General features: G+C 39.8%; 6 protein-coding genes across 6 annotated transcripts; 2 read left to right on the forward strand and 4 right to left on the reverse strand.

Moving 5' to 3' along the window:
- The first annotated feature begins 71 nt into the window (after positions 1 to 71).
- LOC111593436 (GPI inositol-deacylase) lies at positions 72 to 5,475 on the forward strand. The gene is made up of 11 exons (XM_023306183.2): positions 72 to 456; positions 539 to 1,264; positions 1,322 to 1,501; positions 1,561 to 1,713; positions 1,875 to 1,969; positions 2,029 to 2,451; positions 2,514 to 2,639; positions 3,096 to 3,289; positions 3,352 to 4,042; positions 4,103 to 4,198; positions 4,712 to 5,475. Exons 1-11 carry the CDS (start codon positions 316 to 318, stop codon positions 4,884 to 4,886), a joined length of 3,000 nt encoding a protein of 999 aa, XP_023161951.2. The 5' UTR covers positions 72 to 315; the 3' UTR covers positions 4,887 to 5,475.
- A 3,421-nt stretch (positions 5,476 to 8,896) lies between these two features.
- On the reverse strand, positions 8,897 to 9,950 carry LOC111593640 (putative uncharacterized protein DDB_G0290521). The gene is made up of 3 exons (XM_030223579.1): positions 9,474 to 9,950; positions 9,148 to 9,326; positions 8,897 to 9,078 (listed from the first exon to the last, which is right to left on the reverse strand). The coding sequence occupies exons 1-3, from the start codon at positions 9,948 to 9,950 to the stop codon at positions 9,009 to 9,011; spliced, it is 726 nt and encodes a 241-aa protein (XP_030079439.1). The 3' UTR covers positions 8,897 to 9,008.
- A 341-nt stretch (positions 9,951 to 10,291) lies between these two features.
- LOC115482971 (gustatory receptor 5a for trehalose-like) lies at positions 10,292 to 11,959 on the reverse strand. The gene is made up of 3 exons (XM_030223549.1): positions 11,713 to 11,959; positions 10,499 to 10,751; positions 10,292 to 10,404 (listed from the first exon to the last, which is right to left on the reverse strand). Exons 1-3 carry the CDS (start codon positions 11,862 to 11,864, stop codon positions 10,315 to 10,317), a joined length of 495 nt encoding a protein of 164 aa, XP_030079409.1. The 5' UTR covers positions 11,865 to 11,959; the 3' UTR covers positions 10,292 to 10,314.
- LOC111593652 (gustatory receptor 5a for trehalose) lies at positions 11,906 to 13,298 on the reverse strand. Its single transcript, XM_030223580.1, has 3 exons — positions 13,061 to 13,298; positions 12,261 to 12,455; positions 11,906 to 12,198 (listed from the first exon to the last, which is right to left on the reverse strand). Exons 1-3 carry the CDS (start codon positions 13,296 to 13,298, stop codon positions 11,906 to 11,908), a joined length of 726 nt encoding a protein of 241 aa, XP_030079440.1.
- A 1,474-nt stretch (positions 13,299 to 14,772) lies between these two features.
- On the forward strand, positions 14,773 to 24,291 carry LOC111593654 (protein trapped in endoderm-1). Its single transcript, XM_023306540.2, has 7 exons — positions 14,773 to 15,202; positions 21,740 to 21,831; positions 22,845 to 22,990; positions 23,068 to 23,168; positions 23,265 to 23,367; positions 23,436 to 23,932; positions 24,002 to 24,291. Exons 2-7 carry the CDS (start codon positions 21,741 to 21,743, stop codon positions 24,186 to 24,188), a joined length of 1,125 nt encoding a protein of 374 aa, XP_023162308.1. The 5' UTR covers positions 14,773 to 15,202; position 21,740; the 3' UTR covers positions 24,189 to 24,291.
- Positions 24,292 to 24,322: 31 nt separating this feature from the next.
- LOC111593656 (microtubule-associated protein RP/EB family member 1-like) lies at positions 24,323 to 26,019 on the reverse strand. The gene is made up of 2 exons (XM_023306541.2): positions 25,830 to 26,019; positions 24,323 to 25,724 (listed from the first exon to the last, which is right to left on the reverse strand). The coding sequence occupies exons 1-2, from the start codon at positions 25,948 to 25,950 to the stop codon at positions 25,066 to 25,068; spliced, it is 780 nt and encodes a 259-aa protein (XP_023162309.1). The 5' UTR covers positions 25,951 to 26,019; the 3' UTR covers positions 24,323 to 25,065.
- Positions 26,020 to 26,197: the final 178 nt, after the last annotated feature.

The following is a 26,197-nucleotide window of genomic DNA, read 5'->3' on the forward strand; positions in this document are numbered from 1 at the left end:
CAAATTTAAATATATGCTTTCTAGTTATCTTATCGGTCTCTTAATGTTAATGAAATGCTTAAGACTTTTAAATAAGTCAAAAATGAAATTTAAATGACTAACAGATATTAGTTTAAATTAGTATGTCAGCAGAAGCTTAAATTTTTTAATATAAAAAATTCTGTCATATATATGAGACAAAACAGCTGTTGGAGCCATCACCCAATGTACAATAACAAGAATATTCGAAACAGCTGGCAACCCTGCGTGAGCTAAATAACAACAAAACGAACCGCTGCAGAAAATCGCTCAAAATCACAAATTAAACACAACTAAATGATTGTGTTTAGAAACTGTGCAGTGCTTCTGGTGATTGCCTCAATATGCAGTTTCTTTTACGGCATTGTACATGTACACGTCGAGGTGGAGCCGAACGCCTGTCGAATGACATACATGTTTGGTGAGCCCAGATTTGCGGTAAGTTGTGATAAGAGATACGTTTTGAATATCTGATAAGCGTTAACGTATATATACCTATTATTATTGCCTTTTTTTATAGCGTGTGCAATTTAGTGCCAATACACAATTTCCCAACTATGGACTCTACTACTATTATGAAGGTGTTCGCCAGCCACTGGATCCTCTAAAAATGCGCATGACTGGAGCCCCGGTAATCTTCGTGCCCGGAAATGCGGGCTCTTATAAGCAGGTGCGCTCCTTGGCATCGGTGGCATTGCGCAAGGCACGCGAACATCCAGAGGCAGGCATACATCTAGATTACTATACAATTGATTATGATGAGGAGTTATCGGCACTCTATGGCGGCTATATGTATCATCAGCAATCATTTCTCAAGCACTGCATACGCACCATTGCCTCGCTCTACCGTCGGCCCAGCCCAATTGTTCTAATTGGGCATTCCATGGGCGGCAAGCTGGCTCAGTCGGTGCTAACAGATGCAGAAATTGGTCAGCACATCAATGCCATTATCAGTATATCGACGCCGCTCGACCAGCCGGTGCTCAATTTGGATTCGCATCTGAGCCAATTCTATATGGAGACACACGAGTTGCTCAGTCGCACCCGCACCGCCACACAGCCGTCAACCAAGACGAATGTATGCGAGAGTCTGCATCAGAAACCTCCCAGCGAGCAGACAATGGCCAGCCAGGTGTTGTCCGCTAAGCTGGACAATGTACTACTCATTTCCACGGGAGGTGGCAACCGAGATCTGCTCGTGCAGCCAGGCCTAACCACCTCGCAGTTCAATGATCTGCATGCCATGGCAAGAACCAATAGCTAAGTTTTGAATTACTCTCTACTAAATATGCTCCTTCCACAGACCTCAGCTATACCCCGTGTCAGTCTAAGCTGCGATCACTTGTCTGCGGTGTGGTGTCTACAATTCATGCAGGTCATCAACCGCTTCCTCTTCAACATTGCCCAGCGACGTGACGACGGCTTCGTCATCTTTAGCAGCAACAAACAGCGCAATATGCAATCTGCAGTAGCACACTTTGTGGTAAATGAAATTGGCTTTTCACTCAATGTGCTGTCTTAACTCATTTTTGTATATTGCAGAAACCAAGAACACGTCAGCAGAGCCTTACGAACATGCACGCACATACTAATTGGCATGAGGAGCGTCGATTAGTCATTAACAAGTTTTTTGCTCATGGCCTAAAGAGTCATTATTATGAGCTGATTGGCTTGGGGCGGCAGGAGCGATATAAGGTAGCATCTAATGTTTTAAGTCTTAAAACAGCTGTCGATAACTGTTCACAAAGCGTTAAAAGATTATAACTATTATATAGGCTTACAAGTCTGTGAGCAGAGTACAAAGCAGTCGGAATCAACTCTAAATTCTCTTTTAAACCTCTTTTGGTTTCTTTCAGAAACTTGCCGTTGAGGCTTTGAACGTTGAGAGCGATGAGAATTGGCTCTTCGGCTGTGAAGCACATAAGCACAATGAAACGGAATTAAATTATTGGTGAGTGTGCACACCCATCCAAATACACACACACACAACTAATAATAATCCTTTTGCAGCGATAAGGCAACGCCTCTAACACATCTCGTGCAGCGTCTACCCAATGGGGACAGCAATCCGAGAAGAATTGCAGTTCTCGATTTGCATAATCTACGCAAAACGTATGCGAAGTGGACGCACTTGCTGTTGCGTCTGCCGCCGAGCAGTCAACTCGCTGGCTACAATCTGGACATCTATGATCCCAAGGATCGCATTGTGGACATACGTATGCCGCGTTGGTATGCCTATGGCCGACGCATTGCTGTCAATGAGACACTGCAGGGCACCATGCACTATCGATTACGCATTGCCGATCTGGTAGAACCCTATCAGGGTCTGCGCATTCACATTGAGCCACAGAACTGTTTGCAACCCAATTACCGGGTTACGGCCCGACTGTGTGTGCCCTGGGCAGCCGGCTTTGAGCGTTACCAAACGCTTACGTAAGACTTATTGTATTTATGCCATATAATGATAGGCAACTGCTAATCGCTTGCATTTTCAGTTCACCCGATCAGAAACCTGGACTTTATATCAATGTGCCCACCTTGATGCCTAGGCATTATAACACCACATTGAATCCAGTCATGCTCGACTTGTATTTGGATCCTATATGCCGGTATCGCATTAGGTAAGACCAATATAGCTAAGGAAGTCCAACTTTGAAGATTTGCAAAGGTTTTTATATTGCTGAAGAGTAGTTGAAGGTTTCATAGTTATTTCATCGTAAGAAAATATAAAATGAAAGACTTTAAATGCCGCAAGAAATCTATCTGTGAAGTCCTTTCTCATGTTGAGAAAATTGAATGATAATTTCTTATGCATTTTAAAATTAGTTAAGCTTCAAATCAGCTTCATTTAGAAACGATTTCTAAATTGTTTTTTTTTTTTTCAACTATAAACAAAGATTTCAACTTGTGATTGGAGAACTTTAAAGCTCTGATCGAAAGTGTTATTTTTATTCAGTTTAAACTTTAGCTCATCAGATATTATAATGGATTTGTTTCAGCTAAAAAGCAATTATAGACTTAACTATATATGCCTCTCTCGCCCTCTCACTCACTCTTTTCATCTATCTCCCTCTTAGCTATGAGTATTCGTATGCTGACGCCTTGTCTCGCATTGTGCTGGAATTCTATGGCTGGATACCAGCCCATTTAGTTTGTGTGCTGCTCATCGTGCTGCGCAAGCAATTGGATAAGTTTCAAGAGCTGGGCACCTTCAAGAGCTTGCGGCCCTACATTGGCTACCTGCAGTACACATCGCTCTATGTAGTTACGGGTAAGGTCATATGCTGTGCCCATTTAATTGATATATTTATATGAAATTTCTGTGATTCGCAGGCTGTCGTTTGCTCAGAAAGTTGATACTGAATGTGAAGCTATTGCCGAAACCGGAGCAGCTGGACTATAGCATTAATATATCGATAATAATTCATTGTGCGGCCATTGGGTTGTCGGTTGTGGCCGCTTTGGCTGTTTGGCTATCCTTGACCATCTATGGCAATATGTTCCATCGTTTGGCGTTGCGTTTGACTCGTCTGTCCACGCCCAGCTCGAACATAATGCTCTCGATCATGACACATCTACCAATCACGTACGGCATACTGACCATTGGCGTTGCATTGGGCTCATGCAGCGGTCTGGCATTGCTCTTGGCATTTGTTTTTTATTTCCTAATGCTATCGAATTCGTACAAGGACTATTTGGAGGACTTTTTATGGCAAAAGGCGGCTAATTTAGTGCACATGGCAGCGGGCATTGGCAGCGACGCAAACAGCCAAAATCAGGATCAACCAGATGCATTAGCTAACACCAGTGAACAGTCGCTACTGTCTAGTGATGAGGATTTGCCAGCACCGCACCCTGACGGGCAACAACGGCAGCAGCAACTGCAGCCTGCCAGCGATCCGGCTGAGAAGGAGTTATGCGTTGGCTTGCAAAACTTTTCTTTTCACATAACACTGCTGCTAATGCTGCTCACACTGCTGCTACTTAGCACACCCACTAGCTTGGCCTGGCTGCGCAGTCGCAGGTGAGTCTGATAATCTTTGGATAGATTTCGATAGTTATCATATGATGCAATCGTTTACAGGCATGGCATTGTTCTGCCCGATCCATCTTTGCAGACGAGCATTGTGGCCCTTGGCTCACTCAGTTTGCTGCTTCAACTGCGGGCGCCTCAGAAATTGTAAGTGATCAATGGCAAAGGCGCATGATTGTATTGCTCGAGCTCAACTTTGCCAAGCTAAATGGGCAGCACTTTTTCAAACGGTATTCCGTTTTGAATGGCTTTGCTTTTACCTTAGTTACTTACATTTGAATACCAGTTAGCTTACGTACGGAAAGAGTCTCAATGAGAGTGTACACGACTAGTAGATACCCTTTAACAAATATTGTACTGCCTTAAATACGAATGCATTGATAACAGAGCGTTAAAAGCCAGAAAGGGAGAGAGAGAAATATTTCAGATCAAGTTTGTTTCAAACATCGTATGTGGATCGAGTATCTCCTAGTCGAGCAGTCCCGACTAGAGTATTCTTTCTTGTTTTACAATATCATATATTTATATATATATTAATGTTATTATATATCTAGGCCTATACCACTATAGCTTTACACTTTGTGCTGATATGGGAGCTGCTATAGGCTTTATATCTAATTGCAATTTACAATCTATCTTTAAAAATGTGTTTCGTTATAGACGAGGCTATTGGATGCTGTCTGTCGTATTGTATTTGTGCGCTGGAATTGTGTTGCTCTATTGCCAGACGTCTATATATCGACTAAACTATATAATCGCTGGAGCGTTTGCCTTGCTCGCCGTGCATCAGAGTCTGGAAAGACTATACCAGAAGCTGCGTCCCGCATCTGTTTAGAATTTATACAAAAAGTTGTCATATGTATGCAGTTTATATCTAAGAAGTTTTTAATCTTTTACTTTATGTTGTTTCGTTACGTTTCGTTTCGTTTCGTTGACTTAAAGAGAAACCAGATTTTTGTTATAGACTTAGCCAAATATGTAATTGACTCTGCAAAAGGATGTGACGGGAAGTCCATAACGATCTGCTCTACAAATCTAGCCTAAATGGATGCAGCGAGCTAATAATATGAAAGCAAGAGGCAGCTGACAAAAAACTCACTCCATATATTTGTGGCATGTGTGAAAAGTGAATTGCAAACTACACTAAGCAACATAGTCGAGCTGCTCGTTTCTTAGCTTCGAGTTGAAATGTTAACCAAATATTTAGTTAGCTTACAATTATTTGATGTGCTGTACTTTAACGTATTAGATCGTAATATAAGGCTACAATTTAAGATCTAGACCCATTTAGACCCATTTAGTAGTTGTAGTTCAGAAATTTGTATATCTCTTAACTAGCTAACCACGTTTCAGGCCAACCTCCTGTTACTCATTAAGTATTTGTGCTAAAGCTTCGATTTTTAGCAAAGGTATTATGTTCTTCCTGTACTTAAGCAATAAATATATAAATATATATGACAATTGTTAACTCTATGAAATCCTCTGCAATTGCTTTCTGAAATTGTTGATTGAAAAACAGATTTGAAATATATTTTGAGCAGATTCTTATATTCTTAGTTCAGTTGATTCAAGCTGCCTTGGCTTAAGTTTTATTTCAAAGTTTGTATGAAATTGAAATTGAAAGTTTGATTGAAGCAATTTTTTAGGAAATTCAAAAAAAATTGAAGATACTTAAATATTGATTGAAGATATATACGAAATTGAAATTGAAATTGATTCAGCTGAACTGAAGTTCTTTGAAGTTAAAGTTGAATGAAATTGATATTAAAATTGAAGCTTTTTAATGCCTGGCTGAAATTATATGCTTGATTGAACCGATGAAATTGAAGTTTAAGTTGACTTTGACACATTGATTGAATGAGAAGTAATTGAAATTAATTCGATTGAAGCAAATTGGTATGGAGCTGAAACTGATTGAAGTTATTTGAAGCCGAAAACTTTCGAAATTGTTGAATGCTAGCAAACGATATGAACTTCAGTGTATTTCTAGTTCGAGCTAGTTTCAACTAACCAAGCCAAATGCTGTTGCCCAGTGTAAATGCCAACGCTCTACTTGGACAATCGTTGGCCTACAACTTTTTCGAACGTCTCGTCCTCAGGCAAATGGCAGTCAATGGAGCTGATGGACTGGCACTTGTACTGCAGCTGGAACTGGAATTGGGAATTGGGAACTGGGAACTGGGCAGCGGCAGTGGCACACAGACAGGGGCGTTCACCGTACGCCTTATAAACGGGCGTTTTCAAAAAATGGTCAACTGCATGAAGCGATTGGCTAACGATTTATTGAATGAGCGTGCAAATTGATTCGGAGCTGGAGACTCTGTCACCTTAAAGGCAATTATGTGCGCATGTTTGCATTTTAATAGGCAAACTGGGTGTACAACACCCTGGGGACATTTATTGGTTGATCGATTGATAAATTGCTCAATTGGTTAGCGGCTTTTTATGAGCTGTCGACATCGCTGAAGTATTAACAGCTATTAACTGAAATTTCACACTGGATGGGTGGGGCAAATGGTGGGAGAGAGTCAGAGGAAGAGACAGAAGAACAGGAGATGTGGGTAGAGAAAGAGGACGAGCTCAAAGGACATAATCGAGAATGAGAGGGAGAATGGCAGGGAGAGAGAGATAAATATATAGGGAAAGTCGCAGAATCTGGTAAAAGAGGCAAAGGGGGAGAGAGAGAGCTTAAAGAGAAAGAGCTAACACAGCCGATATAGAATAGAAGTAAGATAGAGATAGAGATAGAGATAGAGATAGAGATAGAGATAGAGATAGAGATAGAGATAGAGATAGAGATAGAGATAGAGATAGAGATAGAGATAGAGATAGAGATAGAGATAGAGATAGAGATAGATAGAGATAGAGATAGAGATAGAGATAGAGATAGAGATAGAGATAGAGATAGAGATAGAGATAGAGATAGAGATAGAGATAGAGATAGAGAGATAGAGATAGAGATAGAGATAGAGATAGAGATAGAGATAGAGATAGAGATAGAGATAGAGATAGAGATAGAGATAGAGATAGAGATAGAGATAGAGATAGAGATAGAGATAGAGATAGAGATAGAGATAGAGATAGAGATAGAGATAGAGATAGAGATAGAGATAGAGATAGAGATAGAGATAGAGATAGAGATAGAGATAGAGATAGAGATAGAGATAGAGATAGAGATAGAGATAGAGATAGAGATAGAGATAGAGATAGAGATAGAGATAGAGATAGAGATAGAGATAGAGATAGAGATAGAGATAGAGATAGAGATAGAGATAGAGATAGAGATAGAGATAGAGATAGAGATAGAGATAGAGATAGAGATAGAGATAGAGATAGAGATAGAGATAGAGATAGAGATAGAGATAGAGATAGAGATAGAGATAGAGATAGAGATAGAGATAGAGATAGAGATAGAGATAGAGATAGAGATAGAGATAGAGATAGAGATAGAGATAGAGATAGAGATAGAGATAGAGATAGAGATAGAGATAGAGATAGAGATAGAGATAGAGATAGAGATAGAGATAGAGATAGAGATAGGATAGAGATAGAGATAGAGATAGAGATAGAGATAGAGATAGAGATAGAGATAGAGATAGAGATAGAGATAGAGATAGAGATAGAGATAGAGATAGAGATAGAGATAGAGATAGAGATAGAGATAGAGATAGAGATAGAGATAGAGATAGAGATAGAGATAGAGATAGAGATAGAGATAGAGATAGAGATAGAGATAGAGATAGAGATAGAGATAGAGATAGAGATAGAGATAGAGATAGAGATAGAGATAGAGATAGAGATAGAGATAGAGATAGAGATAGAGATAGATAGAGATAGAGATAGAGATAGAGATAGAGATACAGATAGAGATAGAGATAGAGATAGAGATAGAGATAGAGATAGAGATAGAAATAGATAGATATAGAATAGAAGAAGTATGAGAGAAAGCAGAAGAGCCTGAGCTTACACTATGTGTCCACGCAGCCAGTAAAACGTTTACAAATATTGCACTAAGAAGACAATGACAAAGACTTATATCTTAGGATAATCGACTGCTGTCAATCGAGGTAGAGCAAGGACATACTGCAAAGAGAGATAAATAGACTGAAGGCGCCTGAAGAAATTCACAAAGTCTTATGAGTCTACACTATATAAAGAAATATATAAATAAATATAATATGTATATATATTATAGTAAATTATAATATATTTTAATATAAATTTGTATTTTCAATTGATTTTGTTTCGAATCTCAATCATAAACTTGGACTAATATTCAATATTTTTAGCTTTCTCTTTTGTAGCCACTACTATTTTAATGAACAACTATATTTGGTTAATTTTACTCTCTTAAGTTGGGAAGCAACAAAAACCTTTAAATGAATAATAAAATATGTTAATCTTACTATTCATTTCACTAAATTGTGTTGTATTTAAGGCTCGCACTACTATTTTTATGAACACAGCTATATATACTGGAGCAGAGAGAAAGAGAGAGAGAGAGGGAGAGGCTAAGATAATGAAAGGGAACAAGAGTGATATATAATATATATGTGATACGAAAAAAGCCTCTAAATATACAACTGAGGTAAAGATCGATCCATATATAGACGAGATTGGGGATTGATTAAGAGAGGGAAAGAGCGAGCTAGCTATATGACAGATAGAAAGAGCGAGAAAGTAAGCTACCTAGATATGTTTTAAAAACTGAAGAATAAATGCAACAAAATAATATTTTTTTGGATAAGTCTAGTAATATATTTATTCATATTTCAGATATAACAAAAAACAAAAAAATAAAAAAAAGAGCGCATTAACTATGCAGCTGAGACAACGTGTTGAACATTGAGCTATTTACACTTATATGGACACATGTGATCGTTTAAAGTATGTGTAGTATATAGTACAGTATCGTATATATAGTATGGGGTATACATATGTGGCGCACATATCGTTTCTACTGCCAGTTGCTGGGCACGAACTGTACGGGATTGGCCAGGAAAGGCGGCGGCGGCAAGGTGTTGATGCTGTACGGAATAGAGATTGGGATTGGAGTAGATCAGATCGATGGGAGATCGGAGCTGGTGGGCACTCACCTCATGGGCTGGCTGGTCTCGGAGAGGATGGTGCGATAGAAGCGTGGACGTGGCGCCACATAGTTGGCGGAGGCAAAGCTACGTGGATTGGCCACGGGGAAACGAATATTCGTATTCGAACGGACGGCCGTGCGTTGACGTCCGATGCGGCCGAAGCGTGCCTGAGCAATTGCAGCACTCTCGGCAGCAGCAGCCGCACCACCACCGCCGCCGACAGCAGCAGCACCAGCACCGGCAGCAGCAGCACCACCGCCACCACCACCGAGCGCACCGCCAAATGTTGGCAGGCCAGAGCCGAAACCAAATCCAAGGCCTGCCCCGGGAACGGGCGCCGGAGCGGTATACATGGCGGACAGCTGGATGGGCACGAAGGCGGGCAGCGAGACGGTCAGTGGCACAGCCGGTGGTGCAGGTGGTGCGGGTCCAGGTGCTGGCGCTGGTGCAGGTGCTGGCGCTGGCGCTGGCTCTGGCTCCGGATCTGCTTCAGGCTCTGGCTCTGGCTCGGGCTCTGGCTCCGGCTCCGGTTCGGGCTCCGGCTCTGGCTTCGGTGCCGGCTTCGCATCGGCCGCCTTCCAGGCAGCCAACAGAGCGAGCACCTCATCCCGTGTGATGTGGTTCGAGCGTGGCGGCAGCTCAAAGCTGGGCGCACTGCTCCAGCCGCTGCTGCTCCAGGGACCAGGTGGCGGCAGTCCATAGAGCGAACGCTGCACCCGGCCAGGAAACACGAACTGAGCACTGGCCAAGCCGACGAGGCTAACCAGAAGGATGTGTAGACACATGTGATTGCACTTAAGTCCCAGCATGTTGATTACAGTTCAATGAGCGATGCTTGTCTGCGCGCCAATTGTCCAGACGCTGGCTTATATATGGCCACCAACTCGAATTGGGTTAGATGAAGTCGTCGCTGGCTCCGGAAGCGGCGTCCAGGCCAGCTGGCGCTCGATCTCGATCTCCCCCGGCCGCCCCTCCCCGCCTTCCGTCAATTGGCATTGGCATTTGGGCAACTGGTTCAAATGATTAGGAAGCCAGCGAGAGAGACGCAATAAGCGTGCACCATTTAAGGCTGCATTGCATCACAAGCAGAGCAAGCAGTCAGCAGACAGCAGGCCAAACTGGTTCTACGCCTCAGCCATGTAGTGCAGTGTATATATATGTAATATATTTTGCTTATTGTTTGCCCGCTTGGCAGGCCCAGCTCTTTTCATCCTCATGAAACTGTATGAGCACCAGCTCGTAGGTGACGATGCTGCCAGCGACCTGAAGCGGAGAAGAAAAAAAACTATTGCGAATGGCACTTGCATGGCGCTGGTGGCGCTGGTGGCGCAGGTGGCGAGCTAAGCTCGACACTCACAGTCAGGCAGAGCTTCCTGGTGACGTTGAAAAACCGGAGGCCGCTCAGCGACACATTATCGCTTGACAGCTCGTTGGCCAAGCGCTGCACCTCGCTCTGATAGCCACTCGGCGGCACCAGATGCAGCAGACGCAACGGCTCCCGCGCCCGTTCGTGCACCGCGGAGACGAACAACAGAACCGACAGCGAGCGGCCAATCAGAAATGCGAACGAGAAGTAAAAGTAAACGGCATGCACAGCCGATGGCATTTTGCTTAAGGAAGACCATGTAAAACAGAGAGAGAGAGAGAGAGAGAGGAGGGAGGAGGGAGGAGGGAGTGGGAAAGAAAGTGATAATTATGGTTTACAAACTATTATCAGATAAGCTGAATGCTAAGCAGTCGACGTGTAGCAGAGATTAGACGTGTTAAAACATTTACGTATAGCCAGAGAAAGCATATGGGAGAGAGGGCGAAAGAGAAGAGGGCATGAGATATGCTATGAGAGAGGCAGGTGAATAGAAAGGAGGTAGATTGAAAGGCAGGGAGAAGACTGTGGACGAAAGAAAGAGGGAGAGGAAAGAGATATAATATTTTAAGAGAGAGGAGAGAAGAGGAAGAAAGAATCACAGAGAAAGGGATAAGAAAGCGAGAGAGAGAGAGAAAGAGAGATATATAAAAAGGAAGACAGAGAATAAAGAGGCAGAGAGAGAGAAAGTGAGTGATGATAATAAGAGAGTCAGACAGAGAGGAGGGAGAGATAGAAAAATATACTAAGAGTGAAGAGAAACTATACGAAGAATAATAAAAAAAGAGAAAGAGAAAGAAAGAGAGAGAGAGAGAGAGAGACGATAATAGATAGAGAAGGGAGAAATAGGAAAATGTACTCAGAGTGAAGTGAGACTATAGAAAGAAAATAATAAAAATAAAGAGAGAGGGAGAGAGAGAGCAAAAGAAAAAATTAGGGGCGAGAGAGATGGAGGAAGACAGAGGGAATGAGACAGACAAAGAGAGGCACTAATAAAAGAGGCAGAGAGAGAGAGAGAAAGAGATAGTCGAAAAGACGCTCTCTATCCCTATATTCGTATGTATAAGAAAGATGAAAAGAGACAGAGATAGAAATATATACCAACAAGAATTACAAAGAGATAGCTAGAAAGCAAGTAGAAGAAGAGAGTAAGGCAAAGTAAGAGAGAGAAAATGAGAAAAGGCAAGGCTTAGACAAGTGCCACTCACTTGATGCTCTTCAGCAGCTGCAGACAGATAAAGTACAAATTGGAGCCAAAGGATATGAACACAATGCCGGAGATAGCATCGTCCACCTCATAGATGAGCTCCACAATCGAACGATAGCGAGTGCGAACATATGTCCAAAACTTCTCCGGCATGGGCTGTAAGCCAACAATTAGCGGGCTAAGGATATGATGGTCTATGCAGCATGTAGGACACTCACTCTCTGCACCAACTGCTGCAGCTGGCACGTGAGCCGTGAGAGCAGATGACTCAGGCCGATGCCCACCAGTATGACAAAGAGATCAATGTAGTTCCAGCCAAAGGTGAGCAGCACATTCAGTAGCTTGCCCAGCCAGCCAAGCCAGTTGCTATAGGGAAAGACGTGAAAGAGCTGGCGGGCAGCCGCATAGAAATACGATTCGATTGGATCCTGCCGCAACGGGCAGACTTCAGGATAAACGGCTGAGATGATGCTCAACAGGTGTTCCACTGCAAGCAGGAGAGCGAGATTCTCAATGATCAGAAAAGCATGTCACAAATTGTTACTCAACTGAGCGAAAGCGAGAGCAGAGCGAACGCCACGCTGTGCATGCGTCGAGCCAGTTGCTCTCGTCCCTGCCAGGTGACATAAGAGGGCAGCTGCGTCTCCACTCTCGCCCAGCGTCGCATCAGTTGGGGCCATAGGCGGGCCAATTGTAGGAATTGATAGCTGGCCCACAGGATGCTGCCATGGAAGACGATTGGTTCTGCAAGGGAAAAGCGATTATCGTTGAGATACCCTGTAAACCATTGCAGAATGGGGCATGATAATTGCCTGCCTACGCATGTAACAGGCAGCTGCAATCTAGTTGTAGCTAGAAACTTTGAGATTCGTTCGAAATTTGAAGACTCAGCAGCGATATATATCGATTATATTAATGGAGTTTTCAGAAAAAAAGATCTTACTATGCAATCAAGTCTTGATAAATATATAAATTATATAGAAATATAGCCAGCCGTCTATATAGATATATTATCGATTTACATATGTGATATTTGCCATATCAGAGATATGTATTCAGCTATAACCTATGCTGCTTGGAATATGATGCTTTATAGCCCTTGTTTTAAAATCGATAATTATCGATCGAATAAAAGTGTTATATAAACATATATATTTCTCTTTGTTGCTCCTCCTCTATTCTCTATCTTTTTACCGATGCATATGCTAAATAATACATATATCTATCTGATCATACCTGATCATACCACATTATTTTGACCGTCTCAATTGCTTCTCGCCGCCTGTTACAAACGTCAGCTAAAAATCAGCATACCCCATGGTCGTGTACAGTTATGTTATGCTACCCACCCACACTGCGCACATCCAGACTGCCATGCAGTGCCAAATTAATAGCGAGCAGCGTATCGAACGAGATGGAGCCAATGTAGAGCATACTGTACCAGGTGCGCCAGCTGCGACGGCTGAAGCAGAGGCCGCGCGCCGTTGCCGCTCGCACGCCACAGACGGGCATCAAACCGAAGCACTGCGCGATGACAAGCACTGCAAAATGGTGGAAAAAGTCGGGGCGATGCGGCGAATGAGACATTTTCAATAAAAAAAATGAAGCCAAATATTCGGCTGCAGCGCTCACCTGGTGCCACGGCCGCATGAAAGCTGCCGTCATGCAAATAATTCCTGTTTGCTGCCTGCCACGGCCAGCGCTGACGCCGCCCCAGACGCTTAAGCAATGCGTGGCGACAATGTTGTTGCAGTTGCTGCTGCCGCCGGCGACGTTGTTTACTTATTTGAATAGGCCACATGAATGCTCGCGCATTTCGTTCATAGCGGTACTTTGTCAGCGCTGGGCTAATTTTGAATCTTGATATATGGGCGAGCGAGTGGGCGGTCGTCGATTGATTGTTATCGCAGTTAATTGTAATCGACACGTGTCCGGCCCTAACGATTTTTAAATTGCCAACACTGTGGAGTGATTTTTGCAGAAAACGGAAACGCTCAAAATAAAAGAAATAAAATGAAAAACTTTTCTCGTGCAGTGGCTTGCAAATTGTGAACGTCATTTCAATTTCTAAATTGAAACTTGAAAAATAAAAATTAATAAAAAATAAATAAAACAATTTAAATTAGCTGTCAACCATCCATCCGACTAGAGTAACTTTTTTGAGCGGCAGCTATTGGATATGCTCCACAGTGCGCTACAAATGATAAAATAATGCGAAACTAATTCTGTCCGCGAAATTATGACGTGCTCAGCTCAGCTAAGGCTAAAAAAATATAATATATAAAAATAAAATTGAGTATTTTACTTGCTTAATTATTTAACTGTTTTTATATATTTTATTATGTTTTAAATTAACTTGAATTTAGTCATAGATGCAAGCAACTGCGACCTTAATTTCGCTTAGTGTAGAATTATATATATTATATATATATATATATATATATATATATATATATATATATATATATATATATATATATCCAACATAACTGTTAGTTTTATAATCTGGGATGCTATGTGGATTATGCGTTAAGTAAATCAGTCGATTAACTAATTATGTTTTAAGTGTACAACAGCAATAACGAGTCAAAAGTGGGTCGAGTAAATGAGTAAATGATATTGTCCAGATTCCGGGTTTCACTGGTTTTTTTATTTTATAAAAATCTGGATCTCGATCACGATTCGGTCGCATAAATACAAATGTAACTTTTGTTTGTTTTTTTTTTTTCAAACTGGATGCGGATGTTTGTTTGGAAATTGTAACGGATCAACAGGCAAACGGGTAAAATTGTTGCATCAACACTTTTAATAGATGCTGTGCAGGTGCACATAATTGTATTTGTTGTAATTTTTGCAAAATTATATTTTTGGCCGTTAACATTTGAATAACTGAGACATTCGATTGATGTTTAATTTAGCTGATTTAATAAGCAGCTGGTCACCCTACTGTTAATTATCGATCGCACCTTCAGTGCTTAACAGTATCATTTGAGAACAACAGCAACAGCAACAGCAACAGCAGCTTAACATCAACTCCCCGTTAACATCATTTGTTGTTGTTTCGCCGCTAGGTTCGGACGTGTGTTGTTTTCTCCTACGCTTAAGCACAAAATTTCAAATCCAAATAAAAAAAACTTCGATTGTTGACAACAAGTGGCAAACCGTTATTTGTGTTCGCTATAGAAACAAGAGAAAGGGCAGAAGTGCAAATTTGAGTGAACAACACAATGCCTGGTCCGCCTGCGTACAGACGTGCTAACAATTTGGCATAATACCTCAAATCGAATTGTCGTTTTTGATTTGTTTTAATTTTTTTGTTTTTTTTTTTAATTGTGATTTAAACTGTTGGCCGAGCTGCAGCCAGTGCATCGAGCAAAATGCAAACGCAATATAGTAATTATTAATTGTGCCGCATTCCCAAAACTCAAATCCTTTCAACAAATTCCACAGCTGCCTTTTAACAAAAAACAAATATACGACTAGCTCTGCGGGTAAGCCGAACTTGAACAGTTAATAAATATGTAATAGCTACTGTTAAGCATACCTGTGTGTGTGTGTCTGCAAGTGCCTGTTAGTGCGTGTGCGCGCCTGTGTGAGTGTGTATGCATATGTGGCTTTAAAATATAATTTGAAACATTGAACAGCAGCTGTGTTGTTGTTGCTGCTGCTGCCATGATAAAGAACCAACGGCTGTTTCCCTACGTTGCAAGAACAACAACAACAACAGTACTAATAATTCATCTGCCCTCCCCTCGCTTGCGCACACAGTTCAGCATCAGTCACTGCCAGGGATGCCAACTCAAAATTTGAAAATTACGTAGGTTGGCTCCAAAATCTGTGCGTTTTTCCGTAGCACAATTTTGCTGATATACGTAGATCTACGTACTTTTTTCTTTAAATTTAAAAACAATACAAATAATGAATAAAACAATAAATTTGTAAATTATCTGTCTTTGTACCTCATTGTTATTAATTTCTGTTGACGTTTTAAAAAGAAAATTACATTGTTCAAATTGTTTATACACATTAATGTACGAATTTTACAAAAATTTGTACATATTTTTATTAAAGTATTTCAGGTGGTTGTCAGAAGGCTCTAAGTTTTCCTTTAACCCACTTTTTGTGTGAAGTAAACCTTTTATAGTGTCCGTTTCTAACTTATTTCTATTATTAGTTTCAAATAAATTTATTTCAGAAAATAGTCGCTCAACATTAGCACTGCTATGTGGAAAAATAGGCAAATTTTGAGTAAACCCCTTCAAGATCGGAAACATCTGGGTTAAATTTCCCTTTTTAACATTTGAAATATAACGCCAAAAATCGTCTGGCGGTACCCCTTCCTCATAGTTAAAATATTTTACAATTTTTTTTAAAAGTACGTAGTTGCCCTTTAAAATACGGAGATCTACGTAAAGAGACGGAGGGTTGGCATCCCTGGTCACTGCACACACACACGCACATCTGCAGCAACTGTCACACACACATGCATGCACACGTATACGACTTTTTATCGTGCTCAACCAAAACGAATTCACATTCATCTGCGCATTTTTGTTTTATTCTTTCCCAATTTTCGCTTATTTACTTTGGTTTCTCTGTTGTTGTTGTTGTTGTTGTGGGCTGCAGTTGCTGCAATTAGTTTCATAGCCAGCAGCTTGTGTCGTCGACTCATTGTCATCTTCCGCCGCTGCTGCTGCTACTATTGCTATTGTTGTTATTTCTTCGTTAGCCCCCCGCTCACCGTTTGGGCTGGGCTTTGACCAAACAGCGGCAGCTGAATGATTCATGCACGGTTTTTTTTCATTACTGTTTTTGTTGTTTTTATTAAGACGGAAACAGCTTTTTCCCATATTTTTTGTCTTTGGCCAATGCATTTTAAAGCGCGACTCATTTCAATATAAAAAAGGGGGGAAAACTACAACAATGTAAATGTGTTTCGCTGTTAATTTAATAACCATAATATAATAATATTTTTATAATACTCGCACACACACACACACACATGTATACAAGCGCACATTAACATATATATTTATTATCGCGCTAATCGTTTGCTTTAACCTGTATGCGACTCATGTCGGCTTGGCTTTTCGATTAGTCAGCCGAAAAAGCTGCCGAGCTTTGCTACATTCACATAAATAAATAATGATAAAAGATGAAGAAGGAGAAGAAGACGAAGGGAAAAACAATAAATAAATAAGAAAATGCTGAAACTCTTGATTTTCCCTTGACACAACTGTATATTTTTTATTATGTGATCAATTGCTCAAGTCTTACTTCGAATTCGAATAAATCATATAAGAGAAGTCATAAAATCTACATTAAACAACAAATTTATGACATGAATTTCTTAAAGGAGAAGCAAAGATGGGTGGGCTCAAAAGTAACAAACTATGCACGAGGCGTGTTCAATAAGTATCGCAACTTTTGGAGTTTTCTTTTCCTTCAAAGCAATTCCCATCAGTTACAGGCGACTTGTGTCATACTCAAAAAACTTTCCCACTTTCATTTCTATATGTTTTAATCTTAGCTATATCCAAAGAGATCTTTGTATACCAAAATTTGGCATGCTTAGCTTAGGCAACTTTGCAGTTCGCATAGAACCATTGAGATTTATACAGAGAGCTACAACTCTTCATGCTTTTAAATTACTTAATATCATATATATATATTTATCACATTTAATGTTAATTGACTTTATAAACCATTGATTTATGACCTACTTATGGAGCGACCCTCGGTGCGTGCAAGTGGAACCCTCAAAACTTGTTGCCCACAGCATATGCATATGATTATGCCTTTGGCTGCCATATATACCGACCCCCTTTAAGAGCGAATGTTCTTATATACATTACATACATATGTGTGTATTTATATACATATATATATATATATATATATATATCCATGTTTCTCGTGCATAAATGAGCCAGCTTATCTCTAATATCAGTGGCCCAGCCTTGTGCGAATGGGGGAGTAAGTTGGGGGAAGCATAACCACACACACTCACACACACAAACACAGATTTCAATTTGTGTTTCATATCCAAAGCAATTTTAAAATAAAAATAAGAATGAAGTTCGCACTGGAAATACCCTGTATAAATATGTAAGCGAAGTATAGCAAATATATGATATAGTAAAATCTGTATAAGGTAAAATAAAACTTATATAGACTTCGATTAGGATAGTTCCATTGATAGTTCCTACACAGCTTTTAATATAATATGGCTAATTGTATTTGGCAAAAACATTGCATTATCTCAAGGCAATCTGTGATATTAGTCGTATATATCAGTTGTATCAGATGCAGACAGTCATAAAGATGTTGGTTTAAGGATACGAATCAAATATATATATATATGAGAAATTTAATTTAAACACAGATGTGGATCAATAATATATATAAGATATTTCTGAAGACATATGGGCACATAGATATGCAGCGCAGCAGGCCAAGCAGAAGAAGCAGCAGATTACATACATAGATATAGAACTGTCTTTAGATATAAATCAGGAATAGATGTATATAAGATATACACAAGTATGTTCAATGGTGTTCTTATCGGGGCCTTACGCATACTGTTGACTTATGCATAATGCTCTATGCTAGGGCACTGGGAAAGACAACAATGCATAGCTCAAGGAGAAGCGGGAGAAGAAGAAGAAGGCACACACAACGCACACCCGCACACACATGTTGGATCATGCATGAAAGCGGGCCGCGCAGTTTACCCCAAAAGAGCTCGACACAGAGAACCCCGAAATAAAAAAAAAAAAAACGCTGATGGAAACTGAACCACAATTTAGCTAGCGGGGGAGAAAGAAGGGAAGGGGGAGTAGATGGAGGATGAGGAGGGGTTGAACCACTCAATGATGGTTGGGGCAAAGAGTCGCCGGAAATCGCGTTAAATGCGTAACAAGGCGCTTTTTAATTCAAGCGATCCAAATACAAATAAAAAGCCTCTCACGCCAGGCCCGGTCCGACCCGGCAGGCATTAAATAAATGAAATTGTTTCTATGCAAAACAGTTGAAACGCTGCGTCCGACCTGCCACTTCTTGTTATCTCTTCAGCTGCATACAGAAAAAGAAACCCTAACGAGCAACATAACGGCGAAAGGGTACGACTAGCGAATACCCTAAGAAACAAGTCGACATAAAATCCTAAATATACCATAAATATATATACTATAAATATACTATATAGTGAAGTGATATGCCTTGATTAAGAAGCAAACAGTTATATGGATACCATGAACAGCTATCTGTGTTAGATATAATGCAAACACTCTAGTTATTATAAAGTCGGTGAGAGCTATGCTACAACGAAGTTGGTTGTCAACTGATTAGAAACTGCCTAGCAAATTCAGTGAGCTCAGCTCTTCAAGCTATCGACGGAAGGAGTTATTGAAAAAAGTTAATGCACATTTGATATATATATCATATAAGAATATATCATTTAAATTTGACAAATTTAGCTCTTGTAATACTCGAGTTATGTGCAAAAAGTCATCTAAAAAAATCGATTTTTATCGATAAATCTAGTTACTTGTTTTATTTGCTTAACATGAACAAGAAATTCTAAAAGTGCTCAAAGCAGCAACAAACAAACTCACATAATCGATATTTGGTAATCGATAACAAATTAGAAAATCAAAGCTAAACAACGCAATCAAACATAAGAGTATTCACTTTATAGCAGTGTTTCATCACTAATAAGCCCCACTTTGGCGCTATACTACAGGGTATATAAAGGGAGAGAAAAAAACTATCCACAACAACAATGAAAACTGTCACAATACGAAAAACAAACAAAGCTTAATTGAAAATTTAATTTTCATTGCTCTCACTCATTTCCCTCTCTCTCTCTCTCGCACGCTACAATGATAAATTCTCTCTTTCGTTTATTTATTTCTTTTTTTTTCTTGTGTTTTCGGTTCAACATTTCGTTGCGGAGGATCGCGTTGCAAAGTTCGGTTCAACATGTTTTAGAACATAATTCGGAAGAGTCAAAAAAGAACGTTTTTTCAAATAGAAACTGACTTCAAACTATATAGAAGGTATTTGGGTATTTAAGGGTCTAACCTGACTTTGTATTTTAATTCATTTAACGTGTGTGTTTCAAAGCAGTGTTGTATAAGTGGCTAATATGGAGTTTATAGTGTTTTAAAATGAGCTTAAGCTTTGAATGCAAATCTAGTCTCTAGTAGAAGGAATGTAACTCAATTCTGTTTGCCAAATCGCTCAGCTAACTTCTTAAATTGAAAAGTTTTTTAACACTGATAAACTGTGTTGTTACTTTTTATAGTCAATTATGTTTTTAGTTTTACTTTCTCAGTCTAATCTCTAAGAGCAACTCGGCTTTAGCAATTCTTTCTGGAGTATATCCCTTACACAGTGTTGTATAAGTAGCAAATATAAGAATTTGTTGATGAGTAAAGTTTTTCACTTGATTGACAGAAAGGATTCAAGTTATATTGACCATTCTCTTTACTTAGCTGTTTCAATAAAAGTTTTGTGCAAACAGCTAAAGTTATAAAAATTACATTTAAAACTTAGATTGTTATGGGAATCGGTCTCGTCTTCTTAGGGTTTTGCCTTTAAGCGTTTGTAAATTCTTTCGCAGCCCGTTTTTTAACACTGGTAAACAGTGTGCGCAAAGGAATTTAATTAAACGCAAAGTATTTGAGATGAATTTGACTTTGATAAGCTTCAAAGGAACATAAAATTATATTCGAGTTCTTTTTTTAACACAGCTAAAAAGTGTTGTAAAAAACATTTTGACCTAAAGCCAATTGAGTGTCCAATAGTATTAATAGAGATATTGATAATTGTGAATAACATTAATTATTGACTCTGAATATATATATATATATATATTCCGTTTACGAGGTGTGCTCAAATTAATACAAATTATACAAATATTTAAAAAGTTATAATATTTAAATTTATATTTAATTTGCTTCTGCTTTTACCTATCTAAATTTATTTCTTCTACTTCAAGTCCTGCTTGCCTTACTTCCAATTAGCTTTATATACTACCTAGCCGGGTATCTCCTCGTGTCCGAGTACTTCCTTGAGTCAGGCTTGACCTTTGCATTGCAGCTTATCTTCTACTTCTTCTTCTTTTCTTTTTTGATACTTTTATACGAAATACAATTAAATTGGTCATAAAAATTATATATATATATACTATACATATGTATATGCATATGTGTGTGTGTATGCGTATTCCCCATTTGACTGCTGATAGCGCCTATTACTCAGATGATTCTACAACTTTTTCACTTACAGCGAAAAGTGAATGATAACATTTTACGAAATGGGGAAAGAAAACAGGAAGTGAAAAATTATAAATCTGGCAATTAGAACGTTTTTTGTTTTAAGTTTATCAAAACGTAGAAAAACAAATATAGATTATCAGACTCAAAAACTAGTTTTAGGCAATACTGAATTTAAAAGACAAATTCTGGAATAACTTTACGTATTTGTTTAACTTTAATGGCTTTTGTAAAACTGTATATAACAGACAGAAGAAGGCGTGGCAGAGCCCGTAAAGTATGAGCAGGATCAAGACTCGCATCGATCTAGCCCTGTTCATACTATCAGAGCTAGCGACTAGAGACAAGTTTCTTTCCAGTAGTCGCCAATCGATAAACGATAACGATATCAATGAGCTTCAACTATATGTGCTACGTGTTTGCAGCTAGCTGTGTTATGTATTATTATCAGATAGATGCTCCTTGGGTGTTATTCAATCAAAGCATCCATTATATATAGCGACAGTAGTCTAGTTCGACACAAGTGTGAGGGTATCTCGTAGTCGAACACGCTCGCCCAGAACGCTTTTGCTTGCTTCAATCAAATATTGATGGAACTCTATAGATTATTTAATTTGAACAAATACTCAACTGATCTATGCACATATATATGTAGTATTTCTGCATATGTTTGGCGCATTTTATTGTGCATTCTAAAATTATAATATTTAATATATTTTTGATCTGTGTTTGTGTTCCGCCTTACAGCATGGATGCCCCCACACAGTCTATATACCCGCATTCCGCGACGCTTTTCGCTGCCATCTGTGCCTGCGTGTTTGTGACCATCGGCGTGTTTGGTAAGTGGGGATTACAAAGCGGCGATTTACATTTTAAGTATTAACTATAAGCCATTGATTGACTGACTGACTGACTGACTGATGGCTGATCAATGCTATTGCTATTGCATCAAAAACAATTGCTTCTTCTGACTACTGATATTACGTAATTTACAGTTTTATTAGCAAGTTACATCTATGCCATTTGATTACTTGACAATGCTCCAAGGACTCTGGTCCTGTTGAACGCCTATCGTTCGATGACTCCTACAAAACTGACCGGGCATATCGATATTTCCGCTCATTTGGCAGCCCTAAGACGCCTAGTGATCAAATGGCAAAATATGATCGTATAAATATACGATATATAAAGTAATTGTAATCGATAACTTGAACAGCTGCTGCTATGCAGTTATCGGATATAGGAACATTCTTGTTTGTTCAGAATTTGCTTTCTCAGTCGAAGCCTAAACTGAATTTTTATGCAAATCTGTATTATTTATATAAGTAAAGCTTTACTGTAGCTATCGATAGAGAAAGAGAGAGAGAGAGAGAGCAAGAAAGCAAATTTTAAAAAGAGTTTCGCATTTCCTTGTTTCTCTGTCGCGCTCTCTCTACATTTTTCTTATACTCTCTTACTCTGTGTGTCTCACTGCCTTCCCCTGTATTTTTAACTCTCTCTCTCTCTTTCTCTTCTTATCTTTGTATCTCATTCTCTCAATCTCCCTCTCTCACCCTTCATCTCTTTGCCTTTCTCTCACTCTATATGTTCGCCCTCTTTAACTCCCTTCCACTTTCCACTCCTCTTCGTTTCCCCAGCTCCCTCTTTCTTCACCTCACATTCTCTCTTCCTCTTATCATCTCTGTCATCAGCTGTCGTTTCTTCTCTTTCTCTTGCTCTCTTTATTAGTACGTCTCTCTTTCGTGACTTTTGAACTTTCCTCTCTTTCTTTTTCTCTCTCTTCTCGCACTCTTTCTCTCCCCATAGAACATGTCTTGATACACAATAACCTCTGATACGATTCCATTTACAGGCAATCTGATAACGCTACTGGCTCTACTGAAGAGCCCGACGATACGGGAGCATGCGACAACGGCCTTTGTCATATCTCTGAGCATATCAGATTTATTATTCTGCTCTTTCAGTCTGCCCTTGACAGCAGTTCGGTTCTTTCAGGAGGTGCGTGAAAGTCGAATTCGCAATTCGCAATTCGCAATTCGAAATCTAAATCGAAAATTAATCTTTGTCTATTGCAGAGCTGGACATTTGGGACCACGCTGTGCAAGATCTTTCCGGTCATCTTCTATGGCAATGTTGCCGTCTCTTTGCTCAGCATGGTGGGCATTACACTCAATAGGTAAGGATTCGAACTCGAATTGAGCCAACTATTGTCTAGACTCCCGTAACTCTTTGAACATATAAACTTGATCAATTCATTGTCCTATTCAACCAGGTATATACTCATCGCCTGCCATAGCCGATACTCACAGATCTATAAGCCGAGGCTGATAACGCTACAGCTGCTGTTTGTCTGGGCTGTTTCTTTCCTGCTGCTGGTAGCTATGAAATGACTCTGCCATACACAGCCTATCTATAACATATACATACAATCTGACCATTTCAGTTGCCCCCAATTCTGGGCATTTGGGGTGAGATGGGCCTGGATGAGACGACCTTTTCGTGTACGATATTGAAGAAGGATGGCAAATCGATTAAGAAGACCCTTTTCATAATTGGCTTTCTGCTGCCCTGTCTGGTCATACTCGTCTCCTATTCCTGCATCTATATAACGGTACTGCATCAGAAGAAGAAGATACGCAGTCATGACAATTTTCAAATTGGCGCCGCAGCCGCCGCTGCAAAGGCGGCTGGATCAGCGTCGGGATCGTATGTGACCACGGTGAGCACTCGCAAAGCACGCGAGGATAATCGGCTCACCGTGATGATGGTCACCATATTCGTTTGCTTCCTCATCTGTTTCCTGCCCCTGATGCTGGCCAATGTGGTGGATGATGAGCGCAACACCTCGTACCCCTGGCTACACATCATTGCCTCGGTAATGGCCTGGGCCTCCAGTGTGATCAATCCGATCATCTATGCGGCCAGCAATCGCAACTACAGGTAGCATTCATCATAAAGAACGAGCCAAGACTCTTGCATTGAATCACATACGTTTTTATATATTCTTAGGGTCGCCTATTACAAGATATTCGCATTGCTCAAATTTTGGGGTGAGCCGCTATCGCCGATGCCAAGTAAAAACTATCACCAAAGCAAAAACTCAAAGGAATTATCGGGCGTTATTCGCAGCACGCCATTGTTTCATGCTGTTCAGAAGAATAGTATTAACCAAATGTGCCAAACATATTCAGTATGAGTCTTTTGTATTCGACTTTTGCAATACGACATTAACTACTTATTAATATAAATAATTTTTTTAATTTAATTAATTATATATTCGAGCGCTTAAGAAAAACAAAGCAAACTAAACGAAAAAAAAATATATATAGATTATATTGACGATAAAATTACGTTTTTGAACTTTATTTCATTTATTAGGACAATCAATATAGCTTTTAAATAGCTAACATGTGCAACACCTAAGTACTTAAATGTCTTTGGAATAAGCGTATGGACAAATGTTAACGGTGAAGCCAAGCAATTCACCTCAAGATACTAGCGATGGCATAATAATCATTTACGCAGCTAAAACTAAACAGTTGGAGATTTGCAGACAAACGAGATAGCTGAAAAAGCTAAAATAGCAACACAGCTAAAACAGACGAGGAACGGTAAATTTAAGAAATTCATTTCAAGAGCTTTTTGAGATGGCAGAATAAATAATCGATAGACCATGAATTATTGCTGATAAAACGAAAAAAATGAACGCGTTCAGCAGTTAACTATCTGTTGGCCATTTCAAATAGGCTCTTAACGATTTTGTAATTGGGGCATTGGCTTGGGGTGTTATTGTCGAACAACTAAGATGTTAGCTACTGAACGCGAACATTGGTTAGCATTATGCTTTATGGTGATGTAGAGAACAGATAAACAAATAGTCAAATCAAACTGAGCTGCTCCTGGTATACGTCCTGGTATCCAATGCCCCAATGAAGTTAGTATTCGTGTGCGTGGCTAAGAGCGTGTATTATGTATGCGTGAGTGTAGCAGAGACTATATGTGTGTGGGTTAATGAGCGTGTGTGCGTATGTATGTGTGCGAGTGCTTATAAACATTATTTATGTGAGCGCAGCTTAACACTGCCTGCCATTGGGTTGATCAAACAATTCGATATTAAAAGTTTTATCATCATATGGGAACTCAATGGCATCCTCATTGATAATATCAAGTATTTTCTTAACGACACCTGGATTCTCATCTATGTTCTCCTCGCAAATCACTTTGACATCACGTAATTTCGATACATACATATCGCGATCCTGCTCGGCACGTTCCAGATCTTGCAGAACGCCCTGCATATGGATGTGATCGTCAGCTATATCGATATCCTTCTCCTTTCGATATGTCAAGTGGGCATCACTAACAAAGGTGCGTGTGCGCACCTGATGTGCGCTATATACGGAGCGTGCGCTCTGCGATGGACCTTTGCCCGAGCTCGGACCGAAGCCCATTGGCAAGCCATCGCGTGCGGCGAGGGCATTGTAGGCCTTGCCCTTATTGTTGGCGTTGAAGAACTTTCGAAACCATTGTAAAAACTCAAAATTATCCTGAAAGCGACCCTTGATCAGCCGTTCAATTGGTATTTCCTTGTGGACGGCCTTTTTTTGAAAGCTCGCCTGCAGCAGCTTGAAATTGTGCACAAACTCGTGCTCTTGATTGGCGCGAAACTTGATGCGTTTGACGGAAACCGAGTTGGGGAACAGCATGTCCATGAACTGACAATAAGCAGCGCCTAGCAATATACCAAAATTTAATTTTCCTCACAGCACAAAATATCAAAAACCTACGGAAATCGAGCGTCGAATTCTCATATTTTGCCAGCGAATGCGCCACTTACCTGTGCAAAGCTCTTCGATCTTCGTGAATTCAGCTTTCAACTGGGAGTTGACCCAGGTCAACATCTCATGGCGCGACCAGTTTTGCGATGATACATTTGTTGAGTGCACATTAACGGCCATTTTAGCTTTATCTGATATATTCGCTACTTATTTAAATATATACATATATATATGTTTGTACATATATATATATAAGAATCTATGTATGCTAATAGTGAGATTTATATAATTCAGTGAGTTCCTGTGCCAGCTATAGCTTGCTGAGTTGATGTAATTTTTAATATATTTTTTTTAAAACTAAAGCCAACTTTGAAATTAATATATGATCCAAAATTGGTTTTGATTGCCCTTAACCCTTCAATGGGCA

Source organism: Drosophila hydei, unplaced genomic scaffold (genome assembly GCF_003285905.1).
Source record: "Drosophila hydei strain 15085-1641.00,03,60 unplaced genomic scaffold, DhydRS2 tig00000237-arrow-arrow-pilon, whole genome shotgun sequence".
In the NCBI taxonomy this organism is placed as follows: domain Eukaryota; kingdom Metazoa; phylum Arthropoda; class Insecta; order Diptera; family Drosophilidae; genus Drosophila; species Drosophila hydei.

Excerpts from the sequence above, each read along its gene's own strand:
- LOC111593436 (XM_023306183.2), top strand. The coding sequence starts at position 316 with ATGATTGTGTTTAGAAACTGTGCAGTGCTTCTGGTGATTGCCTCAATA. Across the intron at positions 1,502-1,560 it reads CTGCAGTAGCACACTTTGTG|AAACCAAGAACACGTCAGCA; the intron begins GTAAATGAAATT and ends TGTATATTGCAG. Across the intron at positions 1,970-2,028 it reads GAAACGGAATTAAATTATTG|CGATAAGGCAACGCCTCTAA; the intron begins GTGAGTGTGCAC and ends ATCCTTTTGCAG.
- LOC111593656 (XM_023306541.2), bottom strand. The coding sequence starts at position 25,950 with ATGGCCGTTAATGTGCACTCAACAAATGTATCATCGCAAAACTGGTCG. Across the intron at positions 25,725-25,829 it reads GATCGAAGAGCTTTGCACAG|GCGCTGCTTATTGTCAGTTC; the intron begins GTAAGTGGCGCA and ends GTATATTGCTAG.
- LOC111593652 (XM_030223580.1), bottom strand. The coding sequence starts at position 13,298 with ATGTCTCATTCGCCGCATCGCCCCGACTTTTTCCACCATTTTGCAGTG. Across the intron at positions 12,456-13,060 it reads TCTGGATGTGCGCAGTGTGG|AACCAATCGTCTTCCATGGC; the intron begins GTGGGTAGCATA and ends TTTCCCTTGCAG. Across the intron at positions 12,199-12,260 it reads TCTGCTCTCGCTTTCGCTCA|TGGAACACCTGTTGAGCATC; the intron begins GTTGAGTAACAA and ends TCCTGCTTGCAG.
- LOC111593654 (XM_023306540.2), top strand. The coding sequence starts at position 21,741 with ATGGATGCCCCCACACAGTCTATATACCCGCATTCCGCGACGCTTTTC. Across the intron at positions 23,169-23,264 it reads GTGGGCATTACACTCAATAG|GTATATACTCATCGCCTGCC; the intron begins GTAAGGATTCGA and ends CTATTCAACCAG. Across the intron at positions 23,933-24,001 it reads GCCAGCAATCGCAACTACAG|GGTCGCCTATTACAAGATAT; the intron begins GTAGCATTCATC and ends ATATATTCTTAG.
- LOC115482971 (XM_030223549.1), bottom strand. The coding sequence starts at position 11,864 with ATGCCGGAGAAGTTTTGGACATATGTTCGCACTCGCTATCGTTCGATT. Across the intron at positions 10,752-11,712 it reads CAGCTGCTGAAGAGCATCAA|CAAAATGCCATCGGCTGTGC; the intron begins GTGAGTGGCACT and ends GTCTTCCTTAAG. Across the intron at positions 10,405-10,498 it reads CCAGGAAGCTCTGCCTGACT|GTCGCTGGCAGCATCGTCAC; the intron begins GTGAGTGTCGAG and ends TCTCCGCTTCAG.
- LOC111593640 (XM_030223579.1), bottom strand. The coding sequence starts at position 9,950 with ATGCTGGGACTTAAGTGCAATCACATGTGTCTACACATCCTTCTGGTT. Across the intron at positions 9,327-9,473 it reads TGTATACCGCTCCGGCGCCC|AGTGCTGCAATTGCTCAGGC; the intron begins GTTCCCGGGGCA and ends GCTGCTGCCGAG. Across the intron at positions 9,079-9,147 it reads GAGACCAGCCAGCCCATGAG|CATCAACACCTTGCCGCCGC; the intron begins GTGAGTGCCCAC and ends TATTCCGTACAG.